At 38.6% G+C, this 26,999-nt stretch overlaps 1 protein-coding gene across 1 annotated transcript; it reads right to left on the bottom strand.

Moving 5' to 3' along the window:
• Positions 1–1,135: 1,135 nt before the first annotated feature.
• LOC103177874 (helicase with zinc finger domain 2-like) lies at positions 1,136–26,718 on the bottom strand. Its single transcript, XM_042331817.1, has 20 exons — positions 26,662–26,718; positions 24,231–25,204; positions 23,500–23,671; positions 22,849–22,950; positions 21,354–21,874; positions 20,497–21,120; positions 18,743–19,502; positions 17,798–17,873; positions 13,427–16,892; positions 12,415–12,500; positions 11,868–11,996; positions 11,278–11,463; positions 11,053–11,191; positions 8,955–9,086; positions 8,484–8,676; positions 8,046–8,180; positions 7,438–7,659; positions 5,970–6,126; positions 3,396–3,563; positions 1,136–2,860 (listed from the first exon to the last, which is right to left on the bottom strand). Exons 1-20 carry the CDS (start codon positions 26,716–26,718, stop codon positions 2,757–2,759), a joined length of 8,403 nt encoding a protein of 2,800 aa, XP_042187751.1. The 3' UTR covers positions 1,136–2,756.
• Between the last annotated feature and the right edge of the window lie 281 nt (positions 26,719–26,999).

Genomic DNA, 26,999 nt, shown 5'->3' with positions numbered 1-26,999 from the left:
ACAATCAGCAGAAACTTCTGTACTTTGCAATAATGCTGCTGAAAAATACTGTTATCATAACCTCCTTAGAACAGATTACTTGCACCGGAATTGTGATTTTTGTTGAAGAGCGTCTTACAAATGACAGCAGTGCATCTAAGCAGCTCCTTCATGTTCTGCGACAATTAGCTTCACAAATTGAAATTTACAACACAGAAGGATGCTATCCAGCTCAAAGTGTATCTGGCTCCTTAAAAAAGCAATCCATTTAGTCCCATTTTCCCCTTATTGCTGCAAAATATTTCTTTTTTTGTATATCTGTCAAGTTCTCTCTCAGAAATTAATTCACCCAGCAGGGTATTCCACATCCAAACAACTCACCGTCTAAGCAAATTCTTTCTAATCTCCCCTTTGCTATCTTTCTTAAAACAACTTGCATTTATATAGCACCCTTCACACAGGATAGCATCTTAGATTGCTGTACAGAAGCAAGGTAAGACTATGAGCAAGGGGGAGGTGACCTTAGGCGCAATCAAAGAGTTAGGTCTTCAAGAAAGGGTGAGGCGGAGGGATTGAGGCGGAGAGTTTAAGAGAAGGGTTTAGCAACTGAAGGCATCGACTATGGTGAGTTAGAGAAAGTGCAGCAGGCCTGGATCAGCTGAGAGATCGATCGGACAGAAGAGTGGAGTACAAACAAGTCAGAGAAGTAGGAATTGTTGGGCCGTGAAGGAATTTGAATGGGGGTGAGGATTTTGAAGTCAATCTGTTCAGAGAGAGGGATCCAGTGGAGTCTGGCGAAAATTGGAGTCATGGGTGTGCAATCTTAAATTGGTGTTCAGGAGTCACCAACCATCAACAGTTGTATTGCTTCTGCCAGACATGTTGGCAGGTTTGAAAAAAAAGCTTACTCCCTGTGGAATTCTGAATATTCTCAATTGGATCACTTGGATTATTATCGTGGTGGGGGTGGGGAGGTAAGCCTTTGGAGCTGAACTGGTTCCAAGGTCACTTGCTTGGCAAGGAATGTCACAACTGAGTCAATCCTCTGATTTAAATTTCCGCATGCATCAGACAACTGGCTGCCTGTACAGGTGGACATTACAATATTGTAGCAGACTGGGGTTGTTGGGATGAAGAAGACTACATTCAGCCATAATGAGAAGAATAACTTACTTTATTACAACTGAATACACTGAGTTAATTGCAAATGCTTATAGGAGGCACCTAATGCTTAGAACATGTTTCCTCAAACTGCTCCTCTCCAGACTCCGTGCTCCCATGCCATACCCCCCGCCCCCACCCTCTGGTCAACTCATTAGGCCATTAGGAATGGACCAGCTAAACAATGGGAGGAGTCTCACGTAGCCAGTAGAGGACACTGTGTCTGTTACTGATTGTCAGATAAGTAATAATAATAATAATCTTCTAATGTTCCTAAAGTTGACGGGCCCATGGTGCCCTGGCTGCCAGCCTGTACCTGCACTGCCCAGGCCAGAACTGGTGCCTGAAGTCCTGATCAGCTCTGTCCCCAGAACAAGCCACTGGGTCTGCATTTAATCGGACCTCCCAGGCAACCCGACCGATGCATGTTACAATATACATGTACATATGTCTCCTGAGAAAGGATTTTGTAAATTGGACATTGCCTGTGGAAGTATTGCACTTGATGGCCAGGTCACCATGACTCAATTCATGCTTTTTCATATTCTTTCGTCTCATCTGGTCATGTTCATGGTCCACAGAATCATCGTTGTGAACATGAACAGACTTCAAATAAAGCGAAGGCAAATATCAAATCACTTCCTGAGAGGTAGAAGTTGTGCAATTCTTGATGGTGTAGGTTGAATAATAATGTGGATCTGCAATCCAATAAAATATTTGAAAGTAAGGTGTGCAGTTAGAGAGGGTTCTACGTTTGTTAGTCCATATGGAGCTAACTATAGCAGTAACCCACAGTCATCGCAGCTTCTATGCAGTGCAAATTGTCCAATTGATAATTGAACTGTGATTAAAATATATGTAAAAATTCTAGGGCAAAAGAGTCCTAATCCATTCCACTCGGAATCTACCCCAGCCCGACCCTACACAAAAAAATCTGACTCAATCCCAATCTCAATTTTTTAAACATTTAGAATATCAAGTATTAATGCTCTATATTACATGACTTCAATGATATTGAGAAAGACTGAATTCTGTAATCAGGAAGCATTACACAACCAAATTTCACTTGGTCTTAATTTTGGTCTTCACAAAGTAATCAGTCATAACATTAATGATTAAACAAAGTAGCTATTTCATTAATTGGAGAGATTGCAAGAGTGATCTTTTCTAAATACAAAACTAACAGACATATAGCAACTTCTCAATTTCCAACATAATACAATTTTACAACATTACAGAATCAACTTATATGAAGTATATTACTATTTAATAGAAGCAACTATTTTCCTTGAGAAATAGTGAATAAAATCTAAATTACAAATGGATTAAAATTAAGTTTGAAATTTGCTGAATATAAGCATAAATATTTTAACTCTGCAAGTAGATAAATGAACAGGCTTTTAGGAAATCTTTTAAGAGGTAAAAATTGTTTTAACAAGTTTCAAATGTCCTGAACAATCATTTTTTTTCAAAAAGAATCAGAATTGTTTTCATAATAAAACAATAAAGAAATAAACATCACAATAAAAGTCACTGTTAACTCTATAGTTGCTATACTATACATGATAGTAGTTAAGGCCCAGCCCTAGACAATAAGTAATAAGTGCATAGTCAGTTTAAACTGGTGAATAATTTTCAGCATTCCAGACACAATTCTTCCCTTCATAATGTTGCAGAAGTCTTCTCCACCGAGGATGGCATTTCAGTAAATTATTGTTACCTGAAAAATTAAAAAGGTACAGTATTTACAGATATATAGTTTTGCTTGTAGGCAAAAATGTCCAAATTCACCTCAGCTTTGGTTGATTTGGCATCAATTTTACTAACTTTTTGCCTCAATCTTGGCCAATATCTTGTAATGTCATGACACGTTGGACAGTTGTCAAATAGAGGCCAGTAACGGACTCAGAGGAAGAGAAAAAATATACTGCAGGAATATTTAATTTTTTTAATTAGTGCTTTTGATTTGCTTCCATTGGAAAACATGGATAATCCTGTAAATAGCATTTTGTCACCTTCCTTTGTTAAAAAAGGAGCATTGATATAGTTTGTTTGCACGCTGAAATGACTCAAAAGTGCTTCACAAGTAATTGCTATCAACTGTGGTGATTATTTTTGTAGGCAAACAAACATTGTAGGAATTGTAGGAGAGCAGAGGGGAGGACACAGGACTGCATTCATTCCATGTGATAAATATCAAATGTATTATCAATGTGAAAATAGAGATTGGTTGTTTCTGACTATTACATCCTTACCTATTATGCACAAGCCTTTCTTTGCTCTTGTAATTGCAACATTTAGTTGATTTGCATCTGTTAAACTACCAAGGTTCTTTCGTAACCATGACATGTTTGGATGATCTTCTATTTCTGAAAGAGGGAGAGACCTGACTGTGGACAGGATGACGTAGTTCCACTCACACCCTATAACAATAATAAAACAATGTTAATTTCAGTGCAAATCGTCATCATAAAATAACTAACCACTCCTCTAATAAATATTGTTTTAGTTACACAATTCTCTTTGTGATAACAACAACTTATATTTATATGGCTCCTCAATGTCAAAGCTTTACAGAATGAGATAAATAAGAAATTAAGTAAATGTTTTTATATTTGTAGGCAAGTTACACCCAACAACATCCTACAAATAGACAGAGCCAATTCATTTGAATTTTTGTGAGTCAGTTTGGGTTGGGAGGGAATATCAATTCCAGGACAATAGGAAAAACCTATTTCTCTATATGGTGTCACGGACATACTGTGAATACACATACAACAAGACAACAAGATTACATTTGTATAGCACCTTTCACTTCGGGAGGATGTTCCAAGGTGCTGGACAGGGTACAGCATTTCAGACCCAAGCTGGGGTCGGGCGGAGGGGAGGGGAATGCGGGTCGCCGATGGCATGGTCGAAGAGGAGGGTCTTGAGACGGGACTTGAAGGAGGCTAAGGAGGGGGTGAGGCAGAGTGACTGGGGGATGGAATTCTAGAGGTTGGGGGCAGAGTGGCTGAAGGCTCTCCCGCCAATGGTGGGGCGGATGGGTCGGGGAACGTGGAGCAGGCCAGAGCCGGCTGAGCGGAGGGAATGGGTGGGTTGGTAGGGGGTTAGGAGGTCGCAGAGGTAGGGTGGGGCGAGGCCATGGAGGGCTGTGTATGTGAGGACCAGGATCTTGAACTGGATCCTCTGAAGGATAGGAAACCAATGGAGTCGGGTGAGAATGGGGGAGATGGGGTCATAGAGTTTGGTGCGGGAGAGGACACGGGCTGCAGAGTTCTGGATTATCTGCAGCCTGTGGAGGGAGGAGTTGGGAAGGCCGAAAGCAGGGCGTTTGCATAGTCGAGCCTGGAAATGATGAAGGCAATAAACAAGAGTTTCAGCGGCCTGAAGGGTGAGGTAGTGGCGGAGTCGGGTGATGTTATGGAGGTGAGGGAAGGCAGAGCAGGTCATGGCTTGACTGTGGGGGAGAAAAGACAGTTGAGGGTCGAACAAGACACCCAGTTCCTGACTGGCTTGGTGAGCTGTAGTGTGCAACCATGGAGTGGTAACTTCAAAATAAACCATAATTGCCTCTTACTAAAGAAATTTTAGCAATAGTTCTTTAATCTTCGTAAGCAGTTATTGTAAGTGAGAGCTTCGTGGAAAACTATTGAGCTGAGAGAGCAGTTTTCAAGAAAGTAGTAATTTACCCCATCAAATCCATTCCATCATATAATATAATCCTTCATTTGATATAGCAGCTTACTACGCTGTCAATACATCTTATGGATCGTAAATAGTCACCCTACCATGGACTTTACCCAATCAATCTAATCTGACGAATACATTTTCTGTGTATTTTTGGCCAGGGCCCCAGGTGAAACTGCCTTATCTTTCCCAGTAGTGTTAAAGGATCATAATGACACAGCATTTTAACATTTCATCCAAAGAACAATCCCACTGACAACACAACCCTCCCCAGTATCATCCGAGATTGTGAACTCAAAGTCCCAATGTGAGCTTTAACCCACAAGATTCTTTATGATACCTGACAGCTGTGTGTCAATCTGGCTCAGTTGGCAGGACTCTCACCTCTGAATCAGAAGGTTGTGCATTCATGCCCCAATTTGGGACTTTGAACTCACATAGTTTAGGCTGACACTTCATTGCAGCGTTGGGGAAGCCAAAGTCCCATTGTTCTGGTAGACATTACAGATCCCATGGCATTATTGAAAAGAGAAGGGAGTTTCTCCTGGTAACCTGTTCAACAAATTGCTCATTGACTTCTTGGCTGTTTTATGGGACACTACTCTGTTTTTCAACAAATACGCAGTCACTAAACTTGGAGGAAAACCTTGTGAAGTGCTTTGAGATGTCTCAATGAGATAATAAGATGCTATGCCAAATGCAAGGTTTATTAAATTATTAAATGCATTATATACCAAATGCAAGGTTTATTATATTATTAAATGGTCTGGAAATGTTTCCTGACACCTTCTCCAGAACCATCCACAACAGTGGCATATACCCCAAGCTAACACTACTCAGGGGACCTGTACGCTTTTTCCTTGATCTTTCTTTGCAAGACAATCAAGCAAAATAGAATAAAGTAACTGAGAGCATAAATAATCAGCCCATAACCCACATAAAATCCACCATGTTGCCTCCTCCACACCCAATTGGTTTTGAAGCTGGCCCAGGCCTTGGCTTTGCATTTCTGGACCACCAAGCATTCCGGTTTAACTCAAAAAAAGGTTAATTTGTATCCTGTTAGGATGATTATATCACTGAAAAAAAAAGCATAATTTCATGATTAACGTGTTTTTATTTTTAGCCTTTATCATTACCTTGGCTGCGGACAACTGTGGAAGCTCGAACATGTTTAAGGTACTTTTGCTTCAAGGCCTTTTTGATCTCTGCAACCTGGGCATTGTAAGGTGTAATAATGGCAACTTCTTCCTCAAGTGCTTTACCTTTTCGAATGAGATCTTCTGCATATTTCACCTGAATGAAAAAAATATCCTATTATATCTCTCCCTACAATCACAATTCATTACCCTCGCTATGGAGTCCTATAGCTCAGTGGTTAGAGCACTCGCCTCACAAGTGAGACGACCTGGGTTCTATTCACGGCAGGGTGAAATGTTGGACAAGTTTCCTTACTCCACACGCCTGCGTTTACCTAGCAGTAAGTAGGAAACTGGTTGTTTGTCGATTGGCGGATCGCTTTTCCGGGGATAATAATCCTTCAAAAAAGACCCAATAATAAATTGGTCACTCAATCCACAACTGTTGTGCACAATTGGCTGCTGGCTTTCGCCCGTAAATATACAGTCAATTCACTTTACAGTATGTCCTGTGAAGCGCTTTGAGACGTCCAGAAGATATCTAGAAGGCGCTATATTAAATGCAAGTATTATTATTATAAGTTACAATAGCTGGCTACTAAATGAGAACTAGATCCAGGTCAGCATATTATTTTCTCTTTTTAAATTATATTTCATTGAAAATACTTCTAGTTTCTTGTTGCTGCTGACAAAACTGGTAGATAGATTGCAACGGATAAGCTAGCAGCAGTTTTGACTTGATAGACCAAATAGCTTCTTCCTATCCTGTATTTCCTATCTTGTAATTCCTGTAATTTCTAGATCACAAGAGAGATCCAGGTAATAAAGGGCCAGAAGCCATTGGCCCCTCTTTACCTGGATTCCATTATTTATTTAGGCTACTGTTGGTTTCTTAACTCCATAACTGTGATGTTAGAGACGTGGGCTCTATGTTTAGCTTCCTCTTCACTTTAGGATCATGCCACAACACCATATGTGATAATGATGGTATGTAGCTTCAGTGGAGGTGCTTAATAATAATAATCCTTGCATTTGATGATAATTATCATTATCATTAATATTGCATGTTAGGCGCTACACAAATATAATTTTGTTGTTGTAATGATAATAATAATGATCCAAAAAGTACCTTTCTGTGGTGTAACTTCTATGAATCTGCCTTATAACAGGTTATACGGTTGTATAGTGCTGCATATTTGCAACAGAATTATTTTAATATTACGGTATTTTGTTCACGTGATATATGGATCCCTGACTATCCAGCGCCTTGTGATGTCCTCCTAATGTGAAAGGAGGTATACAACTGATTTATTGTTGTTGTTATATTCCCTAATGAACTGGATTGAGAGACATCAGCACTGTGTACAAATTGCTGATATCCAATGGAGAAATATAATTGCAACAAATTAAGAAAAAGTTACAATAACAGAAACAAGTTGTTCCACTTTAAAGACTTTTTCAATCTTACAGCATATGTTACTTCTGTGCTATTGGCCCTGGATTTTTCATTCCCTTCTTCAGACATCACATAAAGAAATGTTTCTTTGCCTTCAGTGTGACAAAACATAATTGGACAGTCCGTCTCATGTGGATGCTTCTGTTTGCCAGGTGTCCGATGATAAACTACTTCTGCAGTCTTAAGTTTTCCATGATAAAATTCTTGAGATGGAAAACTGCAGATAGCTGGGTGCTAAGAAGAAACAATTAATTATTGCCAATGAACTGATTAGCAAGCACTTGATTCACAATCTTCCAGTTTACTCCACACATTTTTGGACCTGTGTATTTGTTTATTTTCAAAATTACCAAAACTGCAACATACAAATTGCATTCTCAGTCTTGTCTAAAATACAGAACATATTCCACATGCTCTTCAATAAACCTTTAGTCAAATGCATTTATAACTTTTAATATTTATACTTTACACTATACCACAATTAATCCAAATACAGTGTGGATTAGAATTTCAGTGAAATTCACTATATCTCTTTGATGTATGCACCAATGTAGTTAGCTTTAAAGATGACAATGTTTTGTACCTTAATATGTCATTATAATGATGAACTCTCTACATACCATTCGATACTGAATATTTAGCATCAATGCTTCTGAAGCATATCGCTCGAATATTGATATTCCCAGGCCAAGATCTTCAGCCAATCTACTTTTCACAATTGGTCTCAACTGTTTGTGGTCCCCAATTAGAACAACCTACAATAAATAAATAAAGAATTGAATGCTGGTAAAAATAAAGCATACACTTTAAAGACCTTATCAATCTATCAATATGTCATCCCGAATATTTAACCTCTATGAATCCTGTTACAGTTCCTAAATTTTAGACTGCAGAATGTAGAATTAGGATAAATAATTTACAAGAGTGGATTAAATTGGCAATACCTTAAGGCTGTGGAATAGTTCAGATGAGAGCAGTTAAACAAGTACATTCGACCATGAGTTAGTTGGGTAGCCACTTCAATGTCATGTAATGTTAAGGCTGGCTGGAATACACACCTGCTTTGCATTTGAGGATGCAATAGGAATCAGACTCTCTGGCTCTGTGCACATTCCACTTTCATCCACAATGCACATGAAGATGTTTGTGTTGACTATTATGAGTGATCGAGCAGCAGTTGTGCATGTACATAAGATAACTTGGTGCTTTTTTAGTTCTTCGACTTGTGCTTTGTAAACAAGCTGCTTGTATCTGTAAGAAAACAAGTCACGCATCGGCATTTTGAATTTCAATACAAGTCTATTAAACCTTGGTGCTTTACAGAATGTCCAGTTATCCTCAACCGATTAATCCTTTAATAATACCCCAGTTTTGGTGGCCTCGGTGTGTGGCCACCACTCATACTGGTGACCTCAGTGTGACATTTTGTAATCTGCATTACTTCCCGCCTTCTTGATCCAACGCGGAGAGGGAGGGAGAGAGCGCGCAGATGTCACTGGCAGTACAGAAAACAAAGGGATTTAACTTACTCCATGCAAGTCTTTCTTCTTGCTTCAGGATACTTAAATTTATTCTTCTTCAGTCGTATGTAAAGTCTGTTTATTTGTTCAGCGTTAGGGTTTGTTTTGGGATCCCTGATTTTGAAATGCAAGGCAACGGACCTGTAAAGCACAATCATTACCACTTAAAGAATACTCAAATGGCTGAATAATATTAAGTGATAACTGGATATATTAAATCAGGGTGGTCCAACTGGCGGCCCACGGGCTGAAAGGGGCCAGTGGGATGATTTCATCTGGCCCACAATCCATTTCCAACTTCATTGTCCGACAAGCAAATACAAGTGATACACAGGCCTCGAGCCAATTAGGACACTGTCCCCGGGACCTCAGGCTCTGCCCAACAACAAGACTGAACTATTAGGATAAAATATTACTTATGGGGCACCAGATGTTTTTTAAATTCGGCATCTGGCCCTCAGCAGCCAAAAGATTGGACCACTCTGTGTTAAATTAATCATTGTATAGTATGTGTAATATGGGGCTTCTATATCAAAATGCAAGGATTATTATGAATATGGTGAAATCACAGCTTGCTATTGCTGGCTAAAATGCACATGGAAAAAAAGGTCAAACATAGCAGGGATTTTAAATTAGCATGACAATGTCTGTGGGAGGTCAGCATTTTTCTTTCTCGGTGACCATTCCCTGCAATGAACCAAAATAAAACCTAAATGATTTCCCTACTATTTCATTTAATCAACAATGTTTAACTGACTCTAATAATATCGCGTGATGAGGCGCTATATCAAATGCAAGGATTATTATTAATGTAAAATGTTCAAATATTTAATTTGCATCTACTGTACCTAGAACAGACCTATACAGACTGATGGGAGGAATTTTGGTCTGTTATGTCTATGCTTTTGTGGAGTCCTGTAGCTCAGTGGTTAGAGCACTCGCTTTGCAAGCGAGAGACCTGAGTTCAATTCCAGGCAGGAAGAAACCTTGGGCAAGGTTCCTTACTCCACACGCCTAATAATAATCCCTCCAAAATAAAAGACAATAATAAAAATTGGTCATTTTCAATCTACGACTGTTTGTGGGACATTGCTGTGCGCAATTGGCTGCCGCGTTCGCCCACAAATATACAGTCAATTCACTTTACAGTGTGTTCTGTGAAGCGCTTTGGGACGTCCTCCCGATGTGAAAAACGCTATATCAAATGCAAGGATTATTATTATTATTATTATGCTGATTTTCATTCCGGTTTAGAGCTATCTATTCTAATCTCATTCCCCTTCTCCTTTTTTGTACATTTTAATATAATTTTTCCTCTTAACTAAGTACATACAGGGCGAACCCTGTTGCACCTCAGTTGAACATGAGTTTGCTTATAGCTTGGATCTTCTGTGAACCCATGCTATACTGGAAGCAGAGTACACCTAGCTCCAGCAGTATTAGCCGGTTTCCGGGTTGTCAGGTTACCACTGATGTCTCTCTCTCCATGTTGTGAGTTATGTGTAGGAGGCTTAGCTGATGCCACTTCCTGCACGCTGCACATATGCACTGCAAAATAAATTGTCTGGTGTTTCTGGAGCTTGGAGCACAAGCGGAGGTTATGGTGACCAGATGCCCCAGAAGTCAGCCATTTTCCATGCTCCTTTTTAACACTATTAAAACCTACTTAAAATAGGAACTTTTAATTTCAAATAAGAACTGGGCTTAAAAATATTCAAAACAAACACTGGTAAAATGCTTTTTGTGAGCCATATGATTTCAAGTCTGGTTTACTACACTGTGATTGAATTTACATAACAGGAAAAAGTGAGTGATTCATTTGTGCATAACATGGAGTCCTGCCAGTGGTTAGAGCACTCGCCTCGCAAGTGAGAGACCTGGGTTTGTTCCCTGGCAGGACAAAACACTGGGCAAGTTTCCTTAATCAACACACCTCTGTTTACCTAGCAGTAAGTAGGAACCCAGTTGTTAGTCGATTGGCAGATCGACTCGAAGACGTGATAAGGCGCTATATCAAATGCAAGATTATTATTTATTATAACTTATTTCTGATTATCTGGTGAGCAACAGATAAGAATTAGCTAGCGTCAATAAATTAAGTGGTTACTTCAAACATTCTTTGATGCCGGAATCCCTTTTTGCTTCTTTAGATATCAGCACATCTTCCAATGGGAACGCAAGGTGTTCAATCTGTTCCCCATACACCCGGAGAATGGACAGGCTACAGTTTGCCTTCAGTAGGGTCTCTGAATAAAAATAAATACAAACTACTAGTACCAAAACAGCAAATGCATTTCAGAAAATAATGCCTTAGGATTACTTATTATTTTACCTGTTACAACGTCAACAGATTTGTTTGATGGTCCACAGTACAGGATCTGCCTGGGATCATTTCCTCCTATTTTGTAACCTATTACATTTCTCAAATGTTTGGATTTAATTGGTTGAGCCCTGTGTGTCTGGTTGCGTTTGACACAATTTAGAACAATATAGGCTCCAGTTATGGTTTTCCCCGTTCCTGTTAAATATAGAAATGCATATTTGTTAACTATTTGTTTAATAAAATATAGGAAAGAACAATTAATATTGACATTTTTCTCAAAGATTTTATAAAATATCTATCTTTTGTGTTTGGCAAATATTTTGCTTAATTACAAAGACACACTGTGATGGTGTAAAGCACATTTACAGACATCATTGCATTACTTCTGTAATACAGGAATTCTTAAAGCTCTTTATTTCCACAGCAGTGTTTTGCCAAAAGGACACAGGACAATGGTCCTTTAAGATTCAGGCTGACATTTGTACTTGTATAAGACAACATCTTTCCCGATGTGAAAGGCGCTATATAATTGTAATTTGTTTGTTTTAGGCTGCAAATATGCACGAATACCATAACGTTAAGCAATGAAATAGTCTTACCTGGTGGCCCTTGAATCACACTGAATTCTGAATTTAAAGCTATCATCACTGCTTTGCTTTGGGTTTGGTTCAATTCTGGTAATCCTGGAATGTTCCATTCCATTTGACATTTTGGAGTTCTTCTAATTTCTGTTGAAATATACTAACTGCATAAATATTACTTTAAACATATTAAAAATACTGGACAAAAACATGCTGTTCATCAGAATCAGCAGACGTTTCATTCCTCACTTGTAATGGGATTTTCACTTATAAGAATAGAACAAAATATTAACTAGATTTTGAACCATCAAACAGTATGCTTTCAGCTTTCAGTAAAATAGGTTGGTCTACTTTAGTAGAAAAAAAACTTTCTTCAGCTTAACTGTACATCTCAAGGAAATTTTTATATATATTAATGAATATATATTAAAATTTCCTTGAGATGTACAATTAAGTTAAAGAACCTTTTTTGACGGCATCATTTGAGTTTTCAACTGTTAGATAAACAAAACCAATTTTATAAATAAGCAGGTAAGTTGTTAATGAAAAGGATTGTACCACATACCTGGGTTTGATGAAAAGTCTTTTAGTGCTATGCTTCTGGCAAGATTTTTATTCTCTTCTAGTGACCTAATGGTGTCAATTTTTCTTCTAATAAGTGGTAGAACAAGTTTATGTTAGTTTTTTGCATGAATCAGAGAAATCATTTGCAAGTTTTCTTCCTGAACTGGAAAGTGATTGTAATCTCCATTACACTTTGTTTTCAATGCTATTACAAAAATTGTACTGTTTAACTTTTAAAATGACAAAACAATGCACATTATATAAAACATAACAAAGAGCAATTTAAAGGCTGCGTGCAACCTGTTCTTCAGGTTGCATGCAGCCTTTAAACATAACGAACGACAACAACAAATTACATTTGTATAGAGCCTTTCTTGTCAAGAGGACGTCCCAAAGTGCTGGACCGTCAGAGATCCACACCCGAGCAGGTAGGTTGGGATGAAGAGGGATGGAGTGAGGGGTAAGTAGGAGAAGGAGGGTGTCCAATAAAAGAGTTTCACCAGTGTCCTAATACTCAGCGCCTTGGGATATCCTCCCGACAGGAAAGGCGCTATACAAATGTAATTTGTTGTTGTTGTTTTTGTGGCTGAAAAGCAGTCTTTACTGAAAATACAGTAGTTACTTAAAAATTGTTCTGAGATATTTTGAGAATGTAAGATACTGCTCGCGTAATAAAACAATACAAGTTCTTCATTTTTTATGTTGTAACCTAATCTCGGAGAGCAGATGCCTTGTACAAATAATAATTTAGTGATTTGGCCTTTATGTTAATTCAGATGTTATGTTAAGTTGATGATCCAACTATTCAATCTCAATCATTTTTCCCTATGGTATTCTCAATAGGTTTATCTTCACTGATCTCATATCTTCCTTCAACAAGACAACACTAGAGTAAACCTGGATCTAAGAAAATGTAACTAAGGAGGGGTGAACAAGCTGTCTACACATTGCCTATTCATACATTAGAAGTGAATAAAATGGTTTGTTTTAGAGGTTAAATATTTGAAACATACCTGTCAGGAACACTCCGTGATATGATCTCAATTGTAGATGGCTGATTCAATACATATACATGAGGAGGAGCTTCCGATGCACAGTGATGTAATTGAAATGTCACTTCTCGGTAAGAATATCCCTCTTTAAAAGCAGTGATGACACAATGTGCAACCCATGTTGACTCATTAGGGTTAATATCAACTAGTAATGCAGATTTTTCTTTTGATTCGTTCAATGCATATGAATGCCGGATGCAAACTAAATCACCTATCTCTAGTTTGTCTATGTCAGTGTAGCGACTGTCAATCTTGAAGCTCCCAGATGAAGGTGAACCCTCAACCCAATATGTTTCCACATTGAGGAACACCATTGGGTCATTTTGCATAACAGAATTTACAGCGGCCTCAATTTCAATAACTGGAATCCATCTCTCAATGTAATCTTTTATGTTGATGAAATTTGCCCCTTTGACTTCACCACAATCAGTCTTTGTGAAGCACAATTCTGGATCTCGAGCGTGTTCAATGCAAATGTCTACTTGCTTGTTCAAGTAAACCACCTGTAAGTTCGGTTTCAGCAAGCCACGGTACATGGTTGGTCCCTGTTGCATTTTTATCACACTGCCATTCTTAAGTGTCATTGACAACAACTGATAATCTTGTTCAGACTGTTTTGGTGTCAGTTTTTGACTTTTCACACTTTGCTGGGAACGAGCTTTGTTTTGTATGTGATTCTCTTCCTCTAAGAGTTTTGTAACTCTGCTGTGATCATTTTTGCCAATTGCTTTCTGCAATGCAATCCATTTCTCAGTCTGTATGCTGACAGAGTGTGCAGCACTGTCTACAACAGTGACAGCAGAAGGAAATATGGCACTCTTATTTGGACAGAAGAACCTTCTCCTCCATTTTAAGGTTAGCGAATCATCCTTAAATTCAGGTTGCTGGTCAAGTCCCAACGATCCAAAAAGTAAAGGAGTTGAGTTCATGTTTTCAAACCGTTGATCCAGAAAAAAAACACTTAGACTGGACTTTCCTTCTTGTACATTAAAAAGAACAGCCAGTTGCTGTCTAGGATTTTTCTGCAGTTCCTCTGCTTCTTCCAACTGTTCCGACTGTGAGGAATATTTTTTGCTGTCCTCAGTTTTGAGGTTGAAATGTCGGCAAATATCATCAATCTCTTCAGCAGTATAAGGAGATTCACTCTTGTTCAACACAACTGACTCCAAAAGTCGATGCACCACAATATCCATATACCGTCTTATTGGTGACGTGAACCAAGTATACGCTTCTACTCTCAAAGAGCAATGATGATTTGCATCATCACCACATCTCATACCTGCACGAATCATGCAGGCTTTCTTCCAAAAGAATTTCTCAGTCTCTAGGGCAGCTGCCAGCTGGGGGTGGAGCTTTTCACAAAAGAGCAGGGCTTTCATTTTATCATAACGATGACATTGTTGGAACTCAATAAGCTTTCTCCACACAGGTTCCAGAATAAATACTTCTTTAAGTGAGGTGCTACATGAAGGCTGGTTTGCGCCAGACATGGTATGTTCTATGCGGGATCTTAGATATGGAGATATTGGTAAGATTGGCTTCACAACATTTTGGAAAGCAGACAACTTTGAAGAATTAGGTTTTGGTTGAATACGAAGTGGAGTGAGATTTTTGGTTGTTTCATTTCTCAGCAATATTTCTGCCACTGTTCTGTTGGCTAAAATCATAAGTTCCTCAATCATACCACGTGATCTGTGTTCATCGCGAATTGTATTAAAGAGACTGACTAGATGCCAACCTTCTTTCAAACGTTCTTCTCTAAGACGATCTGCAAAGCTGACTACGATATTCATACATCCTTCGAAGCTGGTGGCATTCAGTATCTTGGGTGACTGAGCAAGAAGCTCTGCAGCTTCTTTGTATGTAAAGGCACGTTTGGAAATGATCACAGTCCTTTCTATTGTTGGCTTTTCAACTATTTTGAAATTTCTTTTGTCTACAGAAAACAGAACTGCAAATGCACATCTCACTGAATCTGGCAGTAAACTGCAGTGCACCTCACTGAGCTCTTTTGGCAGCATGTGAATTGGTTCACCTTTATGGCAAGGTGAATAGAAAGAGGTTGCACGATTCTTGGCTTCAACGTCAACATCGCCATCTTTTTGTAAAAAAGCTGCGACATCAGCAATATGAATACCTATTTCATATTTTCCATCTAGCTCACGGACACTGATGGCATCATCGATGTCTTTGGAACCCTTATCATCAATTGTGAAAACGCAGTCCTTTGTATAATCCTTTCTTCCTTCCCTTGAAGGCTGCTGGAGGGATTCTGTGCAAGGGAATATGTTTCCATTTAAGTCATACTGGATTTGTAAAATATTCATTCCATTTTTCTTGTTGTTTCCCAGCTGTATCTCTTCTGTGACAATACCCAGAGGGTAAATGCAATGTGGAAGCCATTTGAGATATTTGACAGTGAAAAGCTTGTTTCTCCTGTTACTTACTGGTACAGATTCAAATCTGTTTAGTGTCCGCTTTGACTGTGAAGAATTAACGTCCCAGATACATATATGATTTGGGGGTTGGTTCATTTTGGTCAGGTTTTGTATCTTAACCATTAATCTGTTTATCGGAATCATTATCTTACAGTCATAAGGGTCAATGCAGCAAATGATGTTCTTAAGCTTTCCAATCTCTCTCTTTGTGACTCCAATGACCTTACCATGAATATCATCCTCATGCTTTTCTGTTATCCGCACCACAACTTCCTCTCCAGGAAAAGCTGTTCCACAGTTAATCCTGCCATTTACCATAATGTCACCTGTTCCATCGACAGGGCAAGCTATTCCACACTCGTGTGATTTCATCCACAATTGACAACGTTTGTATGTTTCAGGCTCTTTGTTCAGCATTTCTTTTAATTTTTCTGGGCTTTGTACTTCATACTTCTTCCAATTATCTCTCTTGATATAGCTGGGTGCACGTGCATCCTGGTCCGTTACTCTTCCATGACAAGCCAATTCCACCATTCCTTCTTCTGTAACTTGTTGAAATATTCTTTCAATGAAGACTTGATTGTTTTCATCTGAAGGGCGTGCCTCATTTTGAAAGATATCATTCAGCAAAGCATCCAGTATACGATCACTTCTTTCTTCATCGTTGTGGCAATCCTGGTTACCATTACTGTTGCCAGCAATTTGTTCAGANTTTTTCTGCTGTTCATTCATAATGTTTTGTTTTACATCCTCCACACTCAGGTCTGGCGATGTAAGGCTATGATTTTGAATGCATTCATTTAGAAACATTTCCCACACTTGTTTGCAGTCTCCAGTGGAGCATAAAGCTAATGCATCTCCAACAACTGTAATGAGTGATTTTGCTCTACTCATGGCTGTGTTCAGAAAACAGATGTCACTGAAGAATCCGTTCTTGGTATTTTCAGCTCTTCTCACTGTGCTAATAAAGACAGCTCTGAACTGCTTGCCTAAAAATAACCAAAAAGAATCTATGGTAAAAAGCATATTGTTTTGACTTTGTCATCAAACCAGTTAAGAACTGGTATTATTAATAATAGTAATACTAATCCTTGCATTTGATATAGCATTTTTCACGTCTTCTGGACGTTTCAAAGCGCTTCACAGAATATATTGTAAAGTGAATTGACTGTATATTTTGTGGGCTAAACGCGACAGCCAATTGCACACAGCAATGTTCCACAGACAGTCATGGATTGAAGTGACCAATTTATTATTGTGGTTTTTTTTCTTGAGGGATTATTATAAGGCATGTGGAATAAGGAAACTTGCCCAAAGTTTTGCCCTGCTGGGAATCGAACCCAGATCTCTCGCTTGTGAGGCAAGTGCTCTAAACACTGAGCTACAGGACTCCAATTAGTGCAGGAATTACAAGAAAATATCCTAATGTATTCTACTGTGGTTAGCATTGAAAAATACCTCTATATGCCAATACTAGTATTTAATCTTTAATAAGATGCTTTTACAAAGATTTGCATAGATTGTACAGCACGGAAACAGGCCATTTGGCCCAGCCATTCTGTGATGATGGTGTTTATACTTCATATGAGCCTGCACTCACTCATTTCTCCCTTCCATGCCCTTCTACTCCCTTCTGTCTAGATCTAACTTTACCTTCCAGGTATACATCCGGGACTTATGAGGTGGTCCCCATTTGTGTAACTTGAATTTGCTAATAAGAAACCCAAATAAGCAATTTAGGCAGAGAAATTCCACCTGAGTTCAAGATGAAATCTATTGTTTGTAAGTTTGTATTGTTTTGTAATTGTGTGTACTTATCTAGATTTTCAGTACATCATACAGTGAATTTATGAGATCTAAGTTTTAACATACACCTAAAAGAAAAGTAACTAACCTTGAATATTATTGATCTTGTCAACACAAATCTTTTCCAATTTTTCACTTCGGAACAAACCTCTTAGCATAAGTACCTGAAACAAAGTAATGTTAATAATCATTTATTACACAACAGTAATCTCATTTCCCATTATAGTACCCTTCACCATTATAATCTGAAATGCATTTCAGTCTTTAAAATAATTAATAATAATCATAAACCTATTCTAAATGAAATTTGGCAGCAGGGTCCAATTTATAATGTTAATAATAATAATAATCCTTGCATTTAATATCGTGCTTTTCACGTCTTCCAGACGTCTCAAAGCGCTTCACAGAATATACCGTAAAAAGTGAATTAATTGTAGATTTGTTGGCAAAATGCGTCAGCCAATTGTGCACAGCAGTGTCCCACAAACAGTCATGGATTGAAGTGACCAATTTATATTGTTTTTTTCTTGAGGGATTATCGTGTGCAGTAAGGAAACTTGCCCAAGGTTTCACCCTGCCGGGACTCAAACCCAGGTACCTCGCTTGTGAGGCAAGTGCTCTAATCACTGAACCAAAAACAATAATAAATTGGTCATTTTCAATCTACGACTGTATGTGGGACATTGCTGTGCGCAATTGGCTGCCGCGTTCGCCCACAAATATACAGTCAATTCACTTTGCAGTGTGTTCTGTGAAGCATGAAAAGCGCTATATCAAATTGCAAGGATTATTATTATTTTTGGGGGGGACTTTGCTGAATTGTAAATTTTAGTTTACCGAATTCAAATTTTGCCGCGAATTTTGTAAACAGTAAGTCTCAAAATACTGAACAGATGCTACAATTAACGCAGCTTGTAAATATCGTAAATTAGACACGTTTTAACTGTTTGAATAAGATAATTATTGATTATAAAGCATCTTTACACTTTCTGGTCACAGTAAATCATAGAGAAGTTGAAGGCTGTTAATTTACCTGTTCATAATCATCACACAGGACCGCTATATGTTTTTCCTTTTCTTGCTCCCACTGGGGTGGCCAGGACTGAAGCAGTGCTTGAACTTTCTGAACGACATGCTTAGTTTCTGTTACATTGCGCCAGGAAGATGTTATCAGCCCTTTTTCACACACACCTTCAATGTGGCAGAATGCGAGTGGGTAAATACTGGGGTGTTTTAACTCATTCCCTACTGCCTTGATCAGGCCAGAGTATTTCACTCCATAGATGTTCTTTATGAGGAAATTTGTAATTTCATGAACAGATCTGTAGTTTTCATGCAGTACTATTGTACTATAACTCAATTGACCATAGTGCTCAAATAATCTGTGTATCAAACTCTGAAAACAAAATACAGACTTCTTGGAGAACAGCTTTGGTGCGATCTGAAAGTGGTCACCAGCAACAACCACCTTAGTGTTCCCATCCGCCATCAGGAGAGGGATTAAAGTTTCACCTTCAAGTGCCTGAGCAGCTTCATCAAGTAGAATGTGTGTGAAACGCACATCTGGGGCCCTTTTATGAAGGACGTAGGCAGTGCTGAAAGTTGTAATTATAAGACGGTACTGTTCTACCTGATGTTTAGTTGGGTATACAAACTGGTGACTTTCTGAGATCAGGCAGAACTGACGCACAATGGGATCCACCGTATTTATTCTGCGATTTTCGTAGTAAACTCGAAGTGGTTTCCACTGTGTCAACTCAGACTGGTATTCTTGTATGTAGAGATCGGCAGCACTAAGAAAAGAAGATATTTTTAGCATTATAAAATAATAATTCTAGACAAGCCAATGGATCAGAAATTTTCACCAGTGACTTGCTCAGCCATACCTCACAACAACAACAACAAAATTACATTTGTAAAGCGCCTTTCACAGGACAATGAATATCTGTGGACTTCCTTTCTATTGGCCCTCCCGCACCTATGATACTAACTTTATATCACCCTGTCCGCTCCCTCTGCTCAACAGGCTCCAGCCTGCTCCACATCCCCCACATGGTCAGCCCAACCATCGGTGGTGAGGCCTTCTGCCCCCACCATTTGGAGGCACATCTCAAGACCTTCCTCTTTGACCGTGCCTTAGGTCACCCTCCTACTCCTACACTTCCTACCCTCCACCCCTCCTGATTCCAACCACCTGCTTCAGTCCAAATCCCTGACTGTCCAGCACCTTGGGACGTTCTTCCAACGTGAAAGGCGCTATACAAATGCAATTTGTTGTTATTATGATACACCTTCCCACTTCCAGAGTTATGATCATGTCCCCAACTACTCCAGCAGCTCCCTACCCAAAAGCAAGCTGCTGAAATCCCCTCCCACCCTCAGCTCCCAATGAGATCCACAATTTACTAAGTCCTGACATCTATTGCTGTGGAACCGCAAACTTGGATCTCCACCAAAATGCACAAAGCAACATAAACTCCTCGATCAGTGATCATGCGTGTTTATATCTGCAACTCTGTAACTCCCCTATTACAGCCCAAGATTGTATGAAAACTTTCATGAAGTCAATAAAAAAGGTATGTCTTTCAATGGTTGGCTCAAGAGCATCCTTAGCAGAGCTTTTCTGTAATGCTGTGCAAAGTAATGCAATATAAAACAATGCTGGGTGGGTGGCCTGGCTGGTTCGAAAAACTGCTTTATTGGTATTGCTGTATTTGTGCAAAAAAAAGCAAAGAATTGTTATTGAAAGATGCTCCAGGAAAAAAATAATTACGCCACAGATCCTACCTGTTGGTGTGTGTGCAAAGAAGGACATTTGCATGCCTTTCCTTTAATATCTCAACCAGAGCACTATTGAGAGTGAATGTCTTTCCAGTACCAAATGGTCCACAAAGAAGTAACGGAGGTTCTTGCTTTCCAATCGCATTGCCTTGCATGGTGTACGCCAGGACTCTTCCCTGTTTTTCATTTAAATTGTTGGTGCCATGGAATGTCAGATTTTGAGGAGGCGAATATTCCTGATTTCGTGGGGTAATCACCTGAAGATTTATATTGTCCACAGCGTAGTGCATTCTGCAGAAGTGAACCCGATCAACCTGAAACTGGATTTCCATTTTGTATTGCATAGGTTCTGAGATATTCAATCTCTTAACTACACTTTCTGGAATAATTACACATATTTGTTCATCGGAAAGAGTCTCTTTCAAAACAAATACTTCATACACTGTCTGAAGGCTCCCCTCAAGCCCTATAAGGGCTGTGTTCACATTGTGCAACAAAATATCTTTTGCATCAGAATCCAATTGTTTCGGTGCTGGAAATTGGCCAAAATAATGACCCGGCTCTGCACAGTGTAAAGCTTGTTTTGTGGTTATGTGCTTCTTCATTTCAACATCAACACACATTTTCACTCTGCAAATTAAATGGGCAAATTTATTATAATAATAATAATCCTTGCATTTGATATAGCACCTTATCATGTCATCAAAAACATCTCAAAGTGCTTCACAGGATTTATTGTAATATGGAATTATTGTGTTTTTGTAGATGAACGATTGGCATTTTTAGAGCGACTTTATCACTTTGAAACTACTCAAGAGTATATCACAGTTAAAGTTACATAGGTTACAAATGCTACGATGTACCTTTCCATTGTGTTTTTTTGACATTGTTCTTCTTGGTACAGAAAATTGTGCATTGTACTTCTGTAATTCTGAGAGTTCAAGGATGTTGGTAGAAACTCCTGATGAAGATTGGTAAAATCAAAAGCCATTTCAGGGCTTTTATATCTTAGAAGCAGCTCATGATCCATATTCAGACGTACAGTGTTTCTCACAATCTCCATCTTTGAACGATCCCAGTTGGATGACAAAGATGGTTTCTTTTCTTTTTTTGCTTCATCCATGCGGCTCCTGTCAGTAACTATAACCCTTATTTTCTGGACAAGGAGAGGGCGTTTTCCAAAGTCAAACGTCACCCACTGGTCAAACACTCCACAGATTTTACTGGAAAAGTACACTTCGATGGAGCGTACATATTTTTGCAATGGGCCATCAGAAGGAAACAATGGCTGTGTTTTGGTTTGTTCATAAACAGACCCGTCTCTTTTCAATGAAAATTCCTTTCCTCTTTTAAGTAATGCAATGGTGTAACATGGTTGCCTTTTCTAAAAGATAAAAGGAGACATTATAATCTGAATTTCATCTAAAACAAATAGAATTGCGGTATTATTAGTGGGGTCTTGTTGATTTCATAGCAAATAATAAATGACTATTTTGTTGTTGTATTGAAAATAAAAAATGAGAACATTTAATTTTAGTGGTTAATAACCACATGGCACATTTCAGAATGTACTGAAAGCTACATCCATTAAAGATACAGTATGGAGTTGCGACCAGTGTGACAGTGGGTTTGAAAATGTGGTTGGTATTTGTTGCCTCGATTCACAATTAGTGACTTGAAGTTGCAAACAGCGCTGACTGCTCCTAACCAGAGGTCCATCACACCAACTTGTGGGAACTTCCTGATCTACTTCAGAGTTCAAAAGGGTAGTCACGAGAGAGATTTTCAGTTACCAGCACAATTATTATTTGGAAATCTACCCATCTAATGCTGCATTCGCTTTTATTGCATTCTTATGAATGACTTCTGCTAATCTAACTTAAAGATAATATGATTAAATTGTTTCTTCTGATAAATTTGGGTGCTCTGTTGACTGGAACTCCATCCCCCAGTGCCTTCGCCTTGCTTCCTCCCTTTCCTCCTTCAAGGCCGGTCTCAAGACCTTTCTCTTCAACCATGCCTTCAGCTGCCCTCTCGACTCTCTACCCCCTCCTCGCTCCCTCCCTTCCCTCCCCTCACCCTGACCATTTCCCCCCTGCTTGGGTCCCGACCCAACTGTCCAACGCCTTGGAACGTCCTCCCGACGTGAAAGGTGCTCTATAAATACAATCTTGTTGTTGTTATTGTTGTAATAATATTTTAAATTCAAATTATACACTGGTGACAGTTTGACAGTACAATAGTTATGGAAACACTATTTTATCTAGGATACTTTCAAAGCAATTTATAACTTTCTATGCGATACAGATTTTGCATAAAACATCTTAAAAGGTGAAAGTATTTTTGCAATATTCATACCGATATTACTTCGAATTTCCACTCATGTTGTCGGCTCTTTTCTGTACATATTTCCAACTCTTCAGTACAATGTACACTGGCATCCTCTACAGTTTCATTCAGCTGAACAGAATAAGAAGTTTATTTCTTTATTAAAATGGCAAAAATGCATAACTGTTTGGAAATGAAGGTTGTAGTGGTGCTTAACCCAGATTGCATTCTGGCAAATTACACCTGAGTATCAATCTGCTGTATCTTTGAGTACTAATGTGGAAGCTCAAACCCTATAATTTCCCATCCATTGCTAATCGCCATTGCTAATCTTGGCCCTTTACAAAGAGAAGATGCCATATATATGTAAATTTGTTGTTGAAGCAAATCACCAATTCATCTAGAGGATTATTGTCCAAAACACCAGGAAAAACTCCCTTCTCTTTTCAAATACGGTTATGCATTTGGACCTTTATTGCTTGGTGTTAGGACCTCAGTTTAACATTTCATCCATAGGACAGCACCACTGACAATGTCACATTCCACTGGAGCATCAGCTGAAACTGTGAGCTCGATGTCGTGAAGTATGGCTTGAACCCACAACCTCCTGACTCAGAGGTATAAAGCTCTATTAATTGAGTCAAGCTGACACCAGCCACAGAAAAGTGAAAGGGCCCATACCACATCATATCCGTGTTCACTGCTGTGGTATTCATGCATTATATTCAGGATGTAAGAATTCCCTCCTTCATTTGTTTTCTGTTCAAATCTAAAACGCTGAATCCATTCTTCGAGTTCTTCTTTCGAATGTGCATAACAACAGCTCACTTTACATTTACAATCCTCTGGCAAACTGGTAAAATACAAATGAGTTTTCAGGCAATTATGAGCTTTTCTTTTGTGTGTTAAAAAAAAGCTGGAAGAACTCTGTATTTAAACGTATTAGGAATATGGCATGTTTAAACACAGATTCTCTCTGGCAGCCTAGTGGGTAAAGACACTAGGTTCAAATCCCAGTTGGTGTTTACTGTGTTAGTTAGGGCTGACACATAAATTGAACATTATTTTACACATAACAAGATCCTTCACTTTATCCTCCATTTCACCTCTTCAAATATTTTTTCCTCTTTTCATTCCTTCAACTCTTGAACCTTGTTGACTAGTACAGGAATGGGTGGAGACTCATGTGGGATAAAATCCCGGCACAGATATGTTGGGCTGAATGTTCTGTTTCTGTGATGAACATTCTTTGTAAGTCTTTGTAGAAATGGAGTGCAATTTTCATATTACCAGTAAACAACTTGAAGATTTTTTTAACCACTGTTATTATTGACAAGAATTTTTTTGATACTTAATGGTGATCACTTTTGTAGACTTGGAAGTATAAAAGAATTTTACTTAATTTTACTCACCAAGGGCATAGGTTCAAGGCATCTTCATTTTCTGGGGGGTCCTTAAATCTCCAGTTCTCATTGATTTGAGAATGCAGTTTTGTATCATGACTCAAGCTGGCACAATGCTGTCGAAACTCCTCCTGAGATGTGCATTTCACTAAACAGAGCTTGCAATGAAACCCTGTCAGTGGAGCGATATAGTTGCTGTACTTTTGCTCTGACCTTTCAACAAGGCTTTTATCAAAACGGGCATGGCGCTGTGCCTCAGACCAAAACGAAAGCTCTACAATAGAATGTGACCATTTGCAATTTGTAGCTGTCTGCTGACATGCGTCTGAATTTCTACACAGGCCTCGGTCGTTGTACTCTGTAAATTCTCTGATCGGCTGATATTGAATGCCGTTTTCATCATTGCTTTCAATCACCTTGTGCACAAGTAAAGGATGCCACTCATGCTTCTGCTGGTTAGTGCAGACTTCCTGATTTTGAGATTTTGTGCTGAATGTAGGAGGATCTTGCAAACAGCAGGTATGGCAAAGGAATTGAAATTTACCACCAAATTCTAATAAAAATTTATCAGCTGCTGTCAGTTCCTGATAGGGAACCTTTTTAATGAAAGACTTAATTTGTGCTCGAGAAAGATTATGCTCACTTTCAAAGTTCCATACAATTTCTTCTTCTTTGCAGGAGGCGAATGTGCAATTGCGAAGCTTGCAAGGTGCTCCATTTCGAGAAGATTTACAGACAACAAACACAAAAGGAAATGGTGGACACACTCTAATATTTTTCCATACATTGTTCGTGCGTTTCTCCTTGGCTAGGAGAAAATCTTCTGCACATTCATGGCAGTCATTCAGTACTCTGTGGTACAAGCTACTGTTTTTTCTTTGGAAGCATTGGAAGCAGCCAAGGGTAAGATCTAGTTGACAGCGTAAAGAATTCAGCTCATCCAAATATACAATGCATGCATTGCTGTTATCCACACCTTTTCTCTGTTAAACAATGGAAATCTTGTTAATACATGCAACCAAACCAATACTTTTTTGTTTAAAATCATGCACAATTTCCCACATGTAAATAATGTTATAATAATTATATTATAATGTTGTTAACTGAACTGTTTNAAAATTAGAAGCTATTTAAACAAGCAACAGTCTATTGCTGCAGCTTCTGACAATAAGTTCTCTTTATGTTCATTAATTTAGATTAGTTTTGATGGGTAACCTACTGTATGCCACAAGTACCTTTTGTGGATTGTTCAGACAATAATTTTATGACAATAATAACCATTATTATTAATATTAGATTTATTTATAAATTAATAATATTGTTAGACAATAAATCTAACAGCTCAATCAACAGCCTTAGATCTCTTTCAGCTTCCTTCTTGGAAACTTTATATGAGACTGGATACTAGATTACAACCTATAGTTACAAACTTCTCCTGACATGAAAAGTATTGTATCAAATGTTAGGATTATTTTTATATAATTAGTTTTGTTTCAAAGACTTAGGAGAAGCTTGCTTTACAAACTTTATACATACATACGTCACACACACCCTGGAAAATAAAAACCTAACTGGGGTAGAGGAGCAAAGGGACCTAGGGGTAGGTATACATACACAATTCACTAAAAGTCGCAACGCGGGTTAATGAGGCCATAAAAAACCAAACCAGGCATTGGGGTTCATTTCTAGGGGGGTAGAAATAAAAAGCAGGGAAGTTATGGTAAACTTCTTTAGAACCTCGGTTAGACCACACTTAGAATACTGTGTGTAGTTCTGGTCCCCACATTATAGAAGGGATTTAGAGGCACTGGAGAAGGTGCAAAGGAGTTTCACAAGGATGATCCCAGAACTGAGAGGTTATACCTATCAGGAAAGGCTGAACATAATTGAACACTTTTCTCTTGAAAAACGAAGGGTAAGGGGTGACCTGATAGAGGTCTTTAAAATGATGAAAGGTTTTGATAGGGTAGACATAGGGAAGATGTTTCCACTTGTGGGGGAGACCAGAATCAAGGGCCATCAATATAAAATAGTCACAAATAAATCAATAGGTAAGTTAGAAGACATTTCTTCACAAAGAGAGGAGTGAGAATGGGGAACATGCTACCATAAGAAGTTGTTGAGGCAAATAGCATAGATGTATTTAAGGAGAAACTAGATAGGTACATGAGGGAGAAAGGAATAGAAGGTAATGCTTGAAGGCTTAATTGAGAAAGGGCAGGAGGAAGCTTATGTGGAGCATAAACTAATTGGGCCGAATGGCCTGTTTCTGTGCTGTATATTCTAATGTATTTGGACAATGTTGGAGTGTCCTACAATATTTCCAACAGAAGACCTGTTGCAAGTTAAGGAAATCCTTTTCTTTCCAACTACTTTCTGCAAAAACCTAAATGAGCAAATGCAGTGAGGCGTAGAAACTTCGCAGCAGCAATGTACTTACAGCAACAGATGCATAGGAATGTTTGGAATCTGGATGGATCCCATTGTGCTGGGACATAGTGTAAATTGGATATCACAGCTGGAATATAATCAGAAATACAAATCAACATATAAGCAATACAGTCCAATACAATTTACATTTATAAAGCACATTTCATGTTGGGAAAATACCTCAAAGTACTTGATACTGTTGTGGGAATGGGAGCCAAGCATTGTGGGAGGGGAGAGATGATCAAAAGCATGGTTAAAGAGATATGTTTAGAGACTGGCTTATTACAAGGTTAGGGAGAGAGACAGTCAAAGTACTCTGGGATGGAGTTCCATAGCAAGGGCACACTG

The sequence above is a fragment of the Callorhinchus milii genome, unplaced genomic scaffold (assembly GCF_018977255.1).
Source record: "Callorhinchus milii isolate IMCB2004 unplaced genomic scaffold, IMCB_Cmil_1.0 Scaffold1, whole genome shotgun sequence".
NCBI classification, from domain to species: domain Eukaryota; kingdom Metazoa; phylum Chordata; class Chondrichthyes; order Chimaeriformes; family Callorhinchidae; genus Callorhinchus; species Callorhinchus milii.
Note: the sequence above shows the minus strand (reverse complement) of the source record. Positions and strands in the feature narration are given on the sequence as shown.